Raw genomic sequence first — 16,237 nt, 5'->3', positions numbered from 1 at the left:
AGGTGGACTGATGCTCTACAGAATATTCTGGGTAACAGGACTGCTTTGTCTCCTCTCCAGATGGACTTCATTAATAATACAGTTCCAGATTTAAAGTTTGTAGGTAGAACAGAAATAAACAGTTTTCTTTTTGTTAAGAAGGATGCCATACCTTCCAGTGTTGTCTTAGTCACATAGGACATAAAAACATTCCAGTCTGTCAAACACACAAAATGACAATAAAAATTATAACACTATAAACATACCTGTAAAAAATACACACTATTACACAAAGAATGACATGTTTCATTCTACAAGGACATCCTCAGATTCTATCAAATCACTTAAATCATGTGTAAATATGTGCAGTATTGTTTACGTTCTGCCTTTGCTGGCAGGATGTAGTGTTTACAGTGCACTATGTCTTCTGGTATGGGCTAGAATAAATTTGTTACTTTCATTGACCTGTCTCAGTCTCATCCTTGGCTTTGACAATATGAAAGTGACCGAGGTATGAGCGATGCCAGTAATGCCATTCCTTATGCAGCCAGTCCCTGTTCTGATTGGTGTGAAAATATCGCTTATAGGGTCGGTTGGTGCATGCATATCAGTTGGCTTGGCAGACTGATATGCAGTAGCAATTTCTGGCTCAGTGAGGAAAGCAACGGGAAACTACCTCACTCCTCACTTCCCTAGTATGCCTCTTCCTTAGACACCTAGGCTATCTATGACAGCTGTTGGTGGAGCTGTAGAGGATCAAACCAGCCTTCGGACTGAATACCCAACATACATTGTTTACGTTGTGTAAACTTGTCAATGATAGAGATTTAAGTGATAATATGAACAAATATTAACAAATGATGATTTTATAAGTACTCAACCAACACCGTATTAACATAATGAAAAACAATATTATGTACTTATTTGGATTGCCAAAGCTTAGTCCCCTGTCACCAAACACTATTTCATGACTGTGGTCACGGAAAAGCTAGTGGAAGATTTTGGGCAAAGCATATTGTTCTGCAGAGAGGGGAGGGGCTACTGGAGAAACTGAAAAAAAGCTACAAAATGGCAAGATTTTATTCTCTGAGCAAATTTTAACAGAGAGGTAAAGGCTGACAGTTTACCAACATAAATGCAGTAATAATACTTTTTGAGATTTTGATTCAATGTTATGCAATAAATCTTTCACCAAAGGAGCAATATTACACATGTATTACAATTAAATAGAAGTACTACATGATTATAACAATTAAAACTACACACTAAGAAACTAACAGACACTAGATAGACTGTTTTCCACTATAAACTGAGAATTCCATCAATTAATATCACCACGCGCAATGTCTACTTTCTTCTCAACAAGAATTCAAAAGCTTCAGATTCTGTACAACTCCAAGAATCAACCATACAGCCCATCAACACGCCTTGGTTACTTAATACACCAAGTGCCAAATTCTTCGCTTAAGCTGATACAGTTATAGTTAACTCTTCTTCTAGAGAGTATCAACTACACATTTTGTTACTCAGACATTGTACATACTTGTAAATTTTTATATATGTCTCAGTTTACATTGTGTTCATTCTTAGTACCATAGCACTCGGTCCACAACCGTTATGTATTACCAGGACCTAAAGAATTCCATGAGTCTATAATCATACAAAAAAATTTTAACAACACAGAGCACCTCATTTGTTCTTTTATTCCAGACTTTTTAGCATGTTTAGTGTATTTGTATTAATTATTACTCACCTATGTCACACGTAATATTTCATTTTCATTTGCAACATTTTGAGTGCCATAGCCCTTGCCTAATTCAACCACACTTCATATTGTAAATTATATATTCATAAGATTCTTACTGCTTAGAAACATGTTTTAGGATTTCGCCAAATATTGTGTATGTTTAATATGGCTGATGATGACTCCGAGTAGGGTTGAAACTAGTCCCATGTAATGTACAGTAAATAACATTGTAAATACAACTTAGTACTGAATAGGTGAAAAACTCTCCTGTGCATAATTTATATGACAAAATATCTGAGTTCTTTGTGGTTGATAAGGGTCAACAGTCTTGTTCTGATGCCGAGCTGTTGCAGGATTTAATTCAGTTGATGGTAGAAGGGGTTCTCAGAATTATCGTCATCCTTAAGAGTGGGGGCATATGAGGAGATGAGAGTAATGAATCTTCCTCATGCAAGAGGTATGCGGAGAGTACTGCGATGGGAGCGAGTCGATGATCATTCACCAATTTTGTCCTTATTGTAAAACCCACATCATGGATGCAATGTTCATTTACCTCTTTTCCTTTCCAGAAGATGGTTTAGCCTGATGAAGCCTCTCCTGCAAATCTGGTTTCACTCAGGGCGATGACATCAATGTTGATTAGCTCACGGCTGATGAGAGCTGTTCTTCTTTCTGGTCTGTTATCATTCTCTAAGAATGTTCTGATGTTCCATGCACCAATAGTGATGAATGTAGATTTCTTTCTTTCATGATTTCAACCACAAGTTGGGGTAACCCTCTGAGTGTGGTTTCACAGACAGGTTTTGAAAGTGACTACTGATGTTTAGCCCACATTTTCTAGGGCCTTCTCCATTCAGGGTGGGCAGTAGTGGTCCTAAATAGGCCTGCCAAGTCACAGATGCAGGACTGGATCCCTGAGTAGACACAGGGTCTCAGGAAGGCGACCATCATACATCTGCCGCCAATGTTCAGGTCCAGACTAGAAGCTTCCAGTTTACTCAAACCTGCTTCCGTCATCCTTATCCCAAGACGTTAGGTGGTTATTTATACCAACTTCTTGATTATGCTCATCGATACGGTCATGAAATGGACAACTTGTAATCCTTATCCCATCGCCATTGGGCTTTTAGAGGAACAACAAGAGAGAATGCCATAGGCATTAGTTTGTTTAAGGTGGATCGGAACTTACTGAGGAGTGACCCACATGCTGTAGTCCTGGAGCCAATCACTGCGGCACATAGAGCATGAGACATGCAGTTTCAGGCACCAGAACTGCAATGGATTGCCATAGACTCAGAGTACAATTAAGTTCTGCCTTTGCAGCCAATCCATGTGGCATGATTTCTTACACCTCCACAGCAGTTGGGAACAAAGAAATAAGAGGGTCCTCAGCCTGCTTTGCTGTTGGGTCAGAACGCACTGGATTTCAGTGGCATTTCCTCCACTGGGGGACCATCAACCAATCCTAAGGAGGCTCCTCCGCCCGAAGCCATTGGCTTACCTTAGGGGGTCTAGTTATTTACCACTGCTCAACAGTCAGTGTTAGCTGTTTTTACAAGCTGGTTTCCAACCCAGCTAACCCTCCTCCTTTCTCATTCCGGGCTTGGGATCGGACAACGGTGGAGTTACTGCATGTAAAGAAATACTAAACAGAGTGGTTAACAGTTCCAACTTCTACAACCTCATGAGAATGAGCAAAATAATTATTACAGTATGCTGTGCATGGTACTCGCAGTAATCTCCTATAACACCACATTTCTAGAGCATCAATCCTGCGGTGATCTGCCATCTTCATCGTCCAAGTTTCTGCTGCATAGGTCGTGATAGGGAAGATGAGAATCCGAATGAGGGTGAGCTTTGACTTGGAAGTGATGGAGGTGTTTTTTCAGATGCAAGTTAGTTTTGCTGTTGAATTTCTCGCAATCACAGTGTACTTACGGATCTCAGGTTCACAGTCACAGAGTCCGGTATTTGTGACAATATATCCCAGCTACTCAAAGCGACTGACAACCTCATTATCAGCAATTCTTATTATTCTCCTGAGACCCCCGGTATAGTATACTATACCTTAGGTTTGAGGCATGATGTGGCCTCTTGTATTGTCACTTGCTGCATTTCTAGCACATGGTGACATCTGTGGGAACTAGTCAGAACTATCAGTGCAGAAAAAATCAGAATATGCTTTAACTCTTTCCTTAACCCCAGAACCTAGTTTAAGTCAAATGTTGCAAAAATCCAAGTCCCGGGTCTCAGGAGGTTAAGGCAGGTCTGTTGTTATTAAAATGACTACAATCATCATTTTGGTCTTTTTATTGCTGATTTCAAGGCCATATTCTCTTCTTCGCTTGTCTACTGCCATTACATACAATTTTGTTAATCATTTCTTTGTTAACAATTTATTAATTGTTTCGCTTTGAGATTCTCTAGAGTAGTAGAGTTTTCTCTACCCTCCTTGTGACTACTGAGTGCATACCCGAGTGAATTCCACCCTACAGAACATGCATCATTTGTACAATTTGATCCTAATTGCTGTATCTTAACTTCCAGTTGCGGGAAGCCATGGTTAACCACACTGAGGGAGAAATTTTAGGACTGAGAATGAAATTTCATTATGATGATATGGTAAGTTAAATGTACTTGTACTGCATAAACATAACAATATATCATAATTAAATGGATTTATAAGATGTCAATAAAAAGGCTGTTCCTTGATTGTTAATATACGGTATTTTATTTCATGATTGAAGGGAACACAACAATATGGCCATGACTGTGAAAGGACAGGAATGATAATGATCAATTTATATTTTTTTCCCCTTTAGAGACGTGTTGGCATTGAAACTCGAGATTACTATTTTGCTCCCTTAAAGAATACACCATTCTCAATAGGAATTGCTTTACCTCAGAATTATGGATATACATGGTTGAGAGTGAGTGACGAGATCAAGAAAAGCCAGATGCGAGGGAGATCTATATCAGATTTCTTTGAAGGAAAATGGAAAGTTCATCCCAGATGGTGAGTAATTTTTGAGTTTTTCAATTAAAAATAACTAACAGTATTGATAAAGAGTCAAGAAATCAAAAGATAGGAACTTGGAGATATGAGCAAAGTCTGTTAAGAATCTAATTTTCAGAACAACGAGGATAGCTAAGTTGTTATATTCCTCTAGGCTTTAGAATGCTTATGTTTATGTCATACTTTTCCTGTATTGATTTCCTTCTGTCGCGCACCTTGATATTAATGGTAAATAGTTAGCGTGCTGGCCTTTGGTCACAGGGGTCCCGGGTTTGATTCCTGGCAGGTAGGTCTCAAATCAATAATCATCCAAGTAAAGCTGAATGTCCTTTGGGGACAATGTAGAGATATCCATGGATCTCTCTGTTTTTATAGGATGCTGTGACAGAAATTTGCCCTCATGATCTGACAATGTCGCCAGAGTGTGAATGGAAGGATATTATGGAAGACCATAATTGTACATGTAGTTTAATTTGTCATATTCATCCTCTAAGAACAACGTATATTGAGCACCAGATTCCATTTATTCAATACCCGATTTATTTTGATGTATGTAATACAATTAGCAGTACTGGTTTCGGCTTCTATTAGAGGCCATCTTCAGCTGGTGAAGAACCTTGATTTGATAAAACAACATAAAATAATGTTAAAACACTACTAATTTCTAAGTTTAAATAATACAATTTCTGATAAAACTTGCATTCAATTGGAGTTATAAAGGTCTAAAATTATGTCTAAAAGTTCATTAGCGAAGTGTCACTGGTATGGCCTTGATGTTCCATTCACAAACACGGAATAAATTGTACATTTATATATTGAAACAAGTACGTATTCTGGCATGTTTTGTTAAAAAGAGTTAAAATGTTAGAGATTGTCTTTATAATGTGTGTTGTGAGTGCAAGTTTGTTTTTTGATTTACTCTTCTGTTGTATCCAGCCAGTCGCTTGCGTGCTTGTCGGGAGTGTGTTGTGTACTGCTCCCTGTGCGGCACAGGCTGGTGTTTGTGACAGTGGGGGAGAAAGGAGGTGGAGCAGAGAGAGGGTTTGAGGAAGGGTGGAGTCCTGTGGAGTCTTGGTTGCGTGTTTTGTTTCTGTTTGTTAACGTTTTTAAATCAATATTTTTTAACAGAGGAATGGTGGCATCAAAAAGAATGTTGGTTTTGTCTGTTATCTTATTGAGATTAAAGTTCTGATTGGCAAACTGGTCCATGTTGATGTAAAATTCTTTTTTTTTTTTTTGCTAGGGGCTTTACGTCGCACCGACACAGATAGGTCTTATGGCGACGATGGGATAGGAAAGGCCTAGGAGTTGGAAGGAAGTGGCCGTGGCCTTAATTAAGGTACAGCCCCAGCATTTGCCTGGTGTGAAAATGGGAAACCACGGAAAACCATTTTCAGGGCTGCCGATAGTGGGATTCGAACCTACTATCTCCCGGATGCAAGCTCACAGCCGCGCGCCTCTACGCGCACGGCCAACTCGCCCGGTGATGTAAAATTCTTCAAACATATTGAGCAAAGGGCTCTTGGAAATTATTTTCAGAATTTCCATATCACCTTCAATATTGGAAAATTTGTGTTTGGATTCTTCTGTGTGTTGCCTGATGGAAGAAAATTGGTTGTATTTAACAGCATTTATGTGTTTATTGTGGAGGATAAAGAAACTCCTACAAGTATGTCCAACAAAATTTACTTCACATTTGGTACATTTCATTCGGTGTACTCCTGAATGGTTGTATTTATTGTTTTTGTTGACGAATTTGGTATTAAAATTGTGATTGTTGAAACTATCAATACGGGGCTAATGAAGCTAATAAACTATGACACCAGGTTCCATTTCAAAAAGTTGAGGTTTGTAGTTGACATTCACTGCAACCGTTTCTGGAGCAGTTTCAAGTAAATATACTACTTCAGAATTGAAAAAAAGAACTTAGGAGAGTATTTCACTGTGTTCATGCCATAGGCCTGATTGGCTTGAAAATTATAAGGAACAGCTAAGAGTAACTTTTTTAGAACTGGATCAGGGTCTGGTTGAATTGGTTTTAAAGTCTTTCATCAAACTCGAAATGCAAACTTGAGCAACATGGCCTTTCTTTCCACATGCATCTCAATGATGAAAATGTTATGTTTAAATTTTGTTTGTACCCATTTACTACTTGAAAGTCTGAACTTATTTTAAAGAAGTGCTCCACATCTTCTCTCCTTGCTAATGCAAGGTGCTGTAATGCATTGTCGTTGGTGTGAGGCCGGCTGGCTAGTTGTTGGTAACTTTTCGTTAAATCATGTTCCGGTGATGTCACTGGCTATTTTGAATTATACTTTTAGCTTTGTTATTAATGTTATTATTATTAGTATTTTAATTGTTTTGGAAATTATATAGGGGTTGTTTAATGTGTTTTTTTGTTTTTATTTTTAGTGGTTTAACATTGCACCAATACACTGAAGGTTTTCAGTAATGCAAGGATGGGAATGGGCTAGGATTAGGAATGAGGCGGCCATTGCCTTCATTGAAAAGCGTAACCCAAAAACCTGCTATGTGCCACAGTGGTTAGTTTAGTTCATACATTTGTCACAAGATGGAAACTCTGCTATGTTGCTCACTAGTTAACCCAGAATTCTGCTAAGTACCAATAGCGGATTTCAGAAATGGAGGGAAACAGTTCAGGTGCTTTGCATGCATTTAAGGTTGAAATGGGGGAGGAAAGAAAGAAAGATATAGTACTGGACATAAGTTAGATGTGCAGAAGAAACTGAGAATTAGTGGTAAAGCATACAAAACATATAAGAATAAGATTTAGAAGAGGAAGAGGCGTGCAAGGCGTTTGTACCTGAAGACCTACATGACAATGTAAGATCTGTTACAAATGCTAACAAATTTGAAGTCATTGACTTAACTGAACAAAATATGTTCATCAATATTCAGTCTGCTGCTGATTCCTTGATAACAATTAAACGTTTGCAGATCTCAAAGGTAATGTTACGCTTCTCAGCAAGGAATTCTGAGGTCATAGGAGTGAAATATACCTTTAGCGAATTGGAACTTGGAAAAATTATAATATTCTAAAAAACGGGAGTGAAGATTTCTGACATCAGAAATATAACATTAAACAGAATTAAACAGTACTTAGCAAAGAAAACAAGATGACTTCTTATCAATGATACCATATTTGGATGAAAAATCTATGAGAACTTGTGTCATACTAATGTGGACTGATTTGTTTTTGAGTTTCTTTCAAATAGCCTCCTGGGACTAAGACTGAAACTTCTTTTGGCACTTAGCTGATTTCGTATATAATTATTAATTGTAAAGCAAGAATATTTTTCTATATCCAGCAAGTGTTCAAGATAATGAACTCTACAAAGAAGTTTAATGTGTCAAAAACTATTTTCCAACCCTGTGTTGGTGTTTAGTGGGGGTGGTCTCAGCCGTGAATTTTATCCCCCCCCATTTTAAAAATCTTGGTGTATGTTACTGTGCTATTTAGCTCCATTCATATCTATTTAATTATGCTTGCTACCTTTCCATCACACCTGTCGGTGTGTTATAATAAAAGTGTTCTCTCCCTATTCCTAACTTATGGCTCCAGGGTAAGGAATTTTTTCCATCCTGGGACGCCCTCCTCATCCGTCCCCTTTTCTTTCTTTTTCTTTCTTTCTTTCTTTCTTGCCTCGCATGCTTGCGCTCACCCTCTTCCGGTTCTCTGAGAGAGGGGACGCGCTGACGTAAATGTGGGTCATTCCCCTCCTGCCGAGGCTGGCTCGCCTCGCCGGGCAGTGGAAACACTCAGCTGCTGCACTTTGAGCAGATCACTTGTCTTTTGTCACACCAAAGACTGTGAAGGGGCATGGGAGGTAAGATTTTTTTTTTTTTTTTTGCTAGTTGTTTTACGTCGCACCGACACAGATAGGTCTTACGGCGACAATGGGACAGGAAAGGGCTAGGAGTGGGAAGGAAGCGGCCGTGGCCCAGCCCCAGCATTTGCCTGGTGTGAAAATGGGAAACCACGGAAAATCATTTTCAGGGCTGCCGACAGTGGGGTTCGAACCTACTATCTCCCGAATACTGGATACTGGCCGCACTTAAGCGACTGCAGCTATCGAGCTCGGTAGGTAAGATGTTAATGTTTTCAAAAGTTGCTAGGATGATGGGAGGGACTAAGAAATGATAATGTAAAGCCATGTATCTGGCATCTTTGATTTGGGTGTTGATATCAGCAAGCTTAGTCTTGAGCTACCATTGTAAAATGTACCTTTCTTTTAAATTCTGTGTTTGTTTTAAAGCTATCATAGACTATTGGTGGGCACTTGAGCCTTCATTATCGATGTTTTGGCTTGTAGTCACAGTAGGAGCTAAAGAATTGGGTCAAGAGAATGATACGTAAAGTGCCAGAATGTTCTGGGCGTTCAGTGTGAGAAGCGATGTGTTTTGCTTGCAATTGTACCTAAATGGGTTGTCAACTTTATATTGAATTTTAGATGGTGTATTATTTATTCAAGAAGATTTGTGAGCTGGAAATCAGTCCAGTAGTGTTATTGTTCAAATATTATCTGGACCCAAGCCAAATAGTTGACGTTGATGTTAGTCCTCTTATATGGGGTTGGTCTCCTACTTACAGGTGAATAATGAAAATGGGTCGAAACCCTCTACTTAAAGATGTTAATTCTCAAGCGCTTCCAAACCTGTTTGTTGTTATTAATTTGTAAAATAAATGTTCTAGTCAAGTTGTTAAACCTATTGTCTTGCGCATTGTAGCCTCTGAGGTGGTCCTCATGTTTGTTAGTCCAGATCCTTGGCCCGCACCCCTTTGGGTCATCCTGCCAGTAAAATTACGGTATTATTATTATTATTATTATTGTTGTTGTTGTTGTTGTTGTTGTTGTCGTTGTTGTTGAATTATAAAATAAATGACATTATTTTCAGGAATTGTCCATCTACTAAATTAATAATATTACAAAATTACTTCCATACTGGAATATTATGTAAAATTACTGGTAAACTAGCCAGCCCGTTAAATGCTCATTACATAACCTCTATATAATTTCCAAAATAATTAAAGAATGATGACAATAATAACAATAATATGTAATTATAAAACTAAAAATAAGATTCAAAATAGCCAGTGATATCACTGGAACTTGATGTAATGGAAAGCTGCCGACAAACTAGCCGATTGACCTCACGTCATTGACAAAGAATTACAATTACACTTAGTAAGGAGAGGATGTTCTACTGGAACACTTCATTAAGAAAACCATCTGCAGGGCTGCCAACAGTGGGGTCGAACCCACTATCTCCTGGATCCAAGCTCACAGCTGCGTGCCCTTAACCGCACGGCCAACTCGCTTGATCTTGACAGTTCATGAGGAAGTCTTCTCTAATAGTGAAAGTTTGAATTAAAGAATGCTTTACCATTGGTCTGTAGTAAGTGGTACTCTCATTCATCGCTAGATGGCTCATCATATGCTGGCCTTCCAAGTGAGAGCTTACGAAACCATCTAAGCTACAATTAAGGCGTTTCTTGTTACACCAAATGTGCATTACTAAGTAACAGTAAGGTCATCAGACGAATCAGGGATGAATGTGGTAGAGGAAATAATAAAATAAGATAAAGTGCAATGAAGGCACCAAATAAGTCATTCTTTGTATAATAGTGTGCTTTTTTTGTTTTACAGGTGTGTTATAGATGTTATAATTAGTGTTCGGCAGACTGGAAAACTTAAAAGTTACATTATCATAGTAATTCTGATATAGGGCTTTATTTGTATTTAGTGTTGAAAATAATGGACCACACTTCTTTACTCTTACCAATTTTTTTTTTTCCAAGACAAAATCACTAAATTTCTACTGAGCAATGTAGCAAAAAATCACAATATTATAATTTAAATGTGTATCTACTTAACCATTATATGCTTCCTTAAACTGAAAGTTGTGCTCAATGCAGATTGAACTATTTTGTTTGCTCCCAAGCAAAGTTTGTGTTTCACACTCATGTTTACATTATTTTGATGGTCAATTAATTCAAAATATTTATTCAAAAGCAGTCACAAGTTTCGTTTGGTTCCATCAACTCATAGAGTCATAATACATGAATATCTAAATTTCAATCAGTAACCACATCAAGCTGTGAGACATGAATACCGGTAAATGCATGTCGTATTCTTGGCTTTATACATAGATATGTTGGAAATTTATAATGAATGTAGACCTGTATATCTTCCATTTGAATTCCCACTGCTGAGGCTCCAACATCAGTTACTGGGTGTTTGTGCTGTCTTCATCATTAGAATTCATTTTAGGTATGGTCCCATCCTTACAGACTCACAGGTCGCCTATAGGGCTTCAACTCAAAAGACCTATGCCACGCTATTATTATTATTATTATTATTATTATTATTATTATTATTATTATTATTATTATTATTATTATTATTATTATCATTATCATCATCATCATCATCATCATCATCATTATTATTATTATTATTATTATTATTATTATTATTATTATTATTATTATTATTATTATTATTATTATTATTATTATTATTATTATTATTATACACTGAGTGGCCAAAAGTCATGACAATGAGTGTCCCATTAGAAAACATGCCGTGTATGACCCCTGAGCATTACAGCTAGTTGTGGCTTACAAGAGACCATCAATCAATGTTAAGAAAACTTGAAACCAATTTACACACCATCCGAAAGAGCACAGTGAAATATGTAAAACCCTCAAATATTATATCCTATTGTGCATGCATATATGAGTTACAGAGCAATAAAGATGTGTGGGTGGGGGTCGTCAGTGTCATGTCGGAGTGAAGTTATTTTGAACTGCTGGCGCGATGTAAGGAAAAGCGGGCGAGAGAGAGAGAGACAGCACTGTAAGTGCAATGAACATTGTACTGTATGCCTGTTAAACTACGTATTCATTTTTTAAAATCATAACGCAGTACTCACAAAACTTGGAATTAATTTATACATGTTTTAAAGACACAATTAAATATTAACCTGTGGTTGTGTTGTAATCACATGAGGGATAAAAATATTCAAGGTAAACATTTAAAGACTGTATGTATGAGTATGTATTGATTAAACAATTACATACTCACCAAAAATGTGGCAGTCATGTTTAATCCCCTTCAACATATTCCACCTCCTGTGAATGATAATGGAAATTAAGAAAAAAAATGCTTGAAACACAACAGTTACATTTGAGTAAAGAAAGCTGATCACTATTATTATTGTCCTCCGTAAGAATTCGCAAGTACCAGTTCCTTTCCTAATACAATAGTCTGTGCTATTTTCAAAAGTTTCATTTGTGTTAATTAGGTTTGCTAATTTCCACCCATGTCTATGTGACAAACGAAAGCACGGTGAACATTCTTGATTGTAGATCAATGACATGCGTCTGATAATATTGTTATGTTGTTACAAGTTCATGTCGATATTATTTAACACAACAAAATTACAGAAATGTCGGTTCATTGTTTTGAACTTTTGGAAAAAATGCCTGTCTGATGGTTGTAATTCAGTAATTGTTTTTTCTGGAATGATTTGCATTTTAAACTTTTCAGGTTCATAGTTATTTAATGAAAGTACTTCATGTGTTAAATTATTATCCTTGCAAAGCGCCCAGGAATCAAACAGTAAACAGTTTGATGGACCAGTGTGGGTTAAAAATATCAACTCCAGAATTATTCAGAAAAGTTCTTTCATCATTTTTCCAAATTTTGACCACTGCACAATTAAATTAGGGACTTTAAACATACCCTGCTGGAGAGCTTGACTGGGTGGCTTTGATTCCTGCAGTATAATAAACAGACAGGGAAGGAGATGTGCCATGCATGATACAATTGGCATAATTGTGAATGAATGTGTTTATGTGATTTGTGATTGTGTAGCACCATCCATTATCTTCTTACCACAGCCATCAAGTGTTTTCCCGAAATGTGATTCTTTATTGATACCAGATTGATCTGCATTATACACAATGTCAGCACCATACTGTTCTATAAGGAACATTGTCTCTTCTCTCCAGGAATGCAGTATGTTGTTAGTAGGTTCACCTTCTTCTTCTTTCCATGTAAAAAACTACGTAATTTTTCGTGATCCTATGTGAAAATGCTGCTTGAAATTCCATACCCATGTTTCACTTGATGACAAAGGTAAAGTTTCTTCACGGGCCCATGTTTGTAAGTTCATATCATGCACTATCAAGTTGTTTACATGAGCTTCCATAAATTTTGTAAACATCAACTGGTACAACTACTTGTATTTATCTGTGACTGTTGAACTAGAAGATGGTTTGCCAATAGAATCCGCTTTTGCAATATCTTCCTTAAAACAGTACAACTGTGTCTCGTGCTTCAATCGAGGATATCTGTTTTTCATAGAGTTCCATGATAAGTGAGGAAATGGTTGCTTTGGTTTCTGCTTCCTTGCACTCAACCATGTGTTAATATTCTTTTTCTTCCAATGACCATTCTGCTCTGTTTTTTCGGGCTTTGTGGACCTCCTGATGTTGATTCCTGTTTTCTGTTTTTTTTTTTTTTAAGTTGCTTTACATCGCACTGACACAGATAGGTCTTATGGCAATGAGGGGACAGGGCTAGGAGTGGGAAGGAAGCGGCTGTGGCCTTAACGGAGGTACAGCCCCATCATTTGCCTGGTGTGAAAATGGGAAACCACAGAAAACCATCTTCAGAACTGCCGACAGTGGGGTTCCAACCCACTGTCTCCCGAATACAGGATACTGGCCGCACTTAAGCGACTGCAACTATCGACCTTGGTGATTCCTCTTTTGATGAAGGTGATGGAGATTCGTATTCATCGGGCACTAACTCTGTTTCAGATACTGCTTTGTGTTCATTAATATCTAAAGCTTGCATATATATTATTTCTGTATCAAACTCTAATATATCTACTAAATACTAAAACACTGTCTCATCTTCTTTGGTTACAACGGACAGCTGGAAATTCTTTTCTTTAAAGTGATTATAAAACACATTCTACATTAAGAGGGTTCATTTTTATAGGTAGAAGCTTACTTCAGAACGATCTGTACACAACTCACGATACATCATTGCACTCACAGTGCTCTCCTCCTCTCTTGCCCACTTCTCCTTAAATTGTGCCAGCAGTTCAAAATAACTTCACTCTGATTGGACACTGATAACCCCCACCCACACATATTTACCGCTCTGCAACTCATAGATACATGCACTATAGGATGTAATATCTGAGGGTTTTACATATTTCAGTGTGCTCTTTTGAATGGTGTATGAATCAGTTTCAAGTTTTCTTAACATTGATTAATGGTCCCTTGTTAGCTGAACAGTCTGTTACAGACACCAGTGTCATGAAGATGGCAACACGTTGCGAGTTAACCGACTTTGAACGTGGGATGATCATCAGCGCACGACGTACAGTATGGGTCATAGCATTGCGAAGATTACATGCAAATTCAGGTTTCTGAAGTCAATAGTGTTGAGGGTGGATCTTCAATATCGCAGAGAAAGTGTTACCACCTGTGTAAACCACCGCATGGGTAGACCATAGGTGTTTAACAAAAGGACATAACGTCGACTCCACAGAACCATACCGGGACTTGACGAACTACTGTGAATCAGATAACCACCCAGTTGAATGCTGGGAGTCAGGAATCTATTTCAACCAGGACTGTAAGGAGGCAACTGCACCGCATAGGCTTCACCAGCTGATGACCAGCTCATGTCGCTTTGCTGACACCTCGACACAGAGCTCAACAATGTGCATGGGCCTGCAAACATCGACAATGGATCATGGAACAGTGGCGGCGTGCGGTATGGTCCAGTGAATCCCTCCACTTTTATCAAGCTGATGGGCACGTGGGAGTGTGGCATGCGTACTATGAAGCTATGGATCCTGCGTATCAACAAGGTTGTGTCCAGGTGGGAGGTGGCTCAGTTCTGGCCTAGGCGCCATTCTCACGATCACAATTAGGCCCAATTGTCCGGCTGCAGGGAGCAGTGACAGGTGCGCATTATGTGGACATTCTTTCAGACCATCTGCATCCCTTTCTGGCCCTAGAGTACCTTGATGGAGATGCCATGTTTCAATAGGACAATGTACCATGTCATCGCTTTGTGGTGGCACGCATGTGGTTGGCGGAGTACTCCAGTGAAGTTACGAGCATGGATTGACCCTGTAGATCCCCCGATGTTAATCCAATCGAGCATTTATGGGATGCTGTCAATGCTGGTGTATGCTCCATGAACCCCGCACCAACTACACAAGACCAATTGTGGGTAGCAGTGCAAGATGCGTGCGTCCTGATCCCTCCAGAACGATTCCAATACATTGTAGAGTTGACGCCTTGTCATATTGCTGCTGTTTTGAGGGCTCGTGGAGGAGCAACTCATTATTAACATCACATTCAGTGTCTTCCTATGACTTTTGGCCACTCAGTGTATATGGCAATGTAGCAATTACAGTTTTATTTCAAAAAGTAAATTACAAGTAAAAATTACTAAAACAGTATTTGTTACAAGTAATTTGATTATTTTTGCTCAGCTACCTCCCAACCTCACTATATGCCAGTATTGTATTCATCACTTACTTGATGTTATAATTATTCTCCTCAGGGTATACTGCAAGTATTTCCATGAATCACAACATCCATTTAATTCTCCTGAAATGGAGGTGCAACATTTCCTTGAGAAGATGTCTAGTGAAGACTTCAAATGGGAAGATCAATATCGTAAAGATTATGATGAGTATGAGTTTGAGGATGGTAACCTTGAAGAGGATGGATATATAGAAATGGTGAAAATTTATAACGAATGTATGTATCATCCATATGTTTTATTTGCTTAGATATTCCAAATCAGTACTGCTGTCATTATGTTTAATTAATGGCATCCAGCCTTAATGATGCATGATACAAACATCTTTTCCTCTTTACTTAACCTCTTAACTCAGGAGCTTCCACCAAAAAACAAATATTAATAACAGGGTATATATCCTGACTAAAAACGAGTAAACTTGTCATGATTCCAATATAGTTGGTCCGCTATTGGACATTATAAATTTTCCAGCTAACACATTCCTGGTTGCCAGCGTTTTGCCCCAGTGTGCTAAGTAGGGCTCATCAGTTGGTAAATAGCACACCCACCAATACGCATGGCTAGTGCATAGCATGGAGACCAAGGACCAAGGGGGATGTTTTCATTCCCCTCCCCGAAGGGGAGGGGCGGGCCACCTAGAAGGTTACGCCTTCTCTCTGGCCAGGAGATTTGGCGGGGTTTGGGGATTTGATGGGGTTTGAAGTTAAGAGGGAAGTAGCTTTGGAATTTGGAGATGTGAAGGAGTTTGGCCCCTTGGCTAAGTGTGCAGTCTCTGCTCTTGTGCTTTTTATTAGGTTAGATACAATGGTGTTACATATTTACATTTGGAGATACAATGGTGTTACATATTTACATTTGGAGATACAGTGGTGTTACATAGATACAATGGTG

General features: G+C 38.4%; 1 protein-coding gene across 3 annotated transcripts in view; it reads left to right on the top strand.

The window, feature by feature from the left end:
* Ca-Ma2d (Ca[2+] channel Muscle-specific alpha2/delta subunit) overlaps positions 1 to 16,237 on the top strand; it is a 318,622-nt gene that overhangs the window by 155,048 nt on the left and 147,337 nt on the right. For all 3 annotated transcript variants that reach the window (XM_067145019.2, XM_067145020.2, XM_067145018.2), the window contains 3 exons: positions 4,274 to 4,348; positions 4,549 to 4,742; positions 15,365 to 15,564. In XM_067145019.2, the coding sequence (XP_067001120.2) occupies positions 4,274 to 4,348; positions 4,549 to 4,742; positions 15,365 to 15,564 (469 nt within the window). The remainder of the gene's footprint in view (positions 1 to 4,273; positions 4,349 to 4,548; positions 4,743 to 15,364; positions 15,565 to 16,237) is intronic.

This window comes from Anabrus simplex, chromosome 4 (assembly GCF_040414725.1).
Source record: "Anabrus simplex isolate iqAnaSimp1 chromosome 4, ASM4041472v1, whole genome shotgun sequence".
NCBI classification, from domain to species: domain Eukaryota; kingdom Metazoa; phylum Arthropoda; class Insecta; order Orthoptera; family Tettigoniidae; genus Anabrus; species Anabrus simplex.
This window is presented reverse-complemented; position numbering and strand designations above follow the sequence as displayed.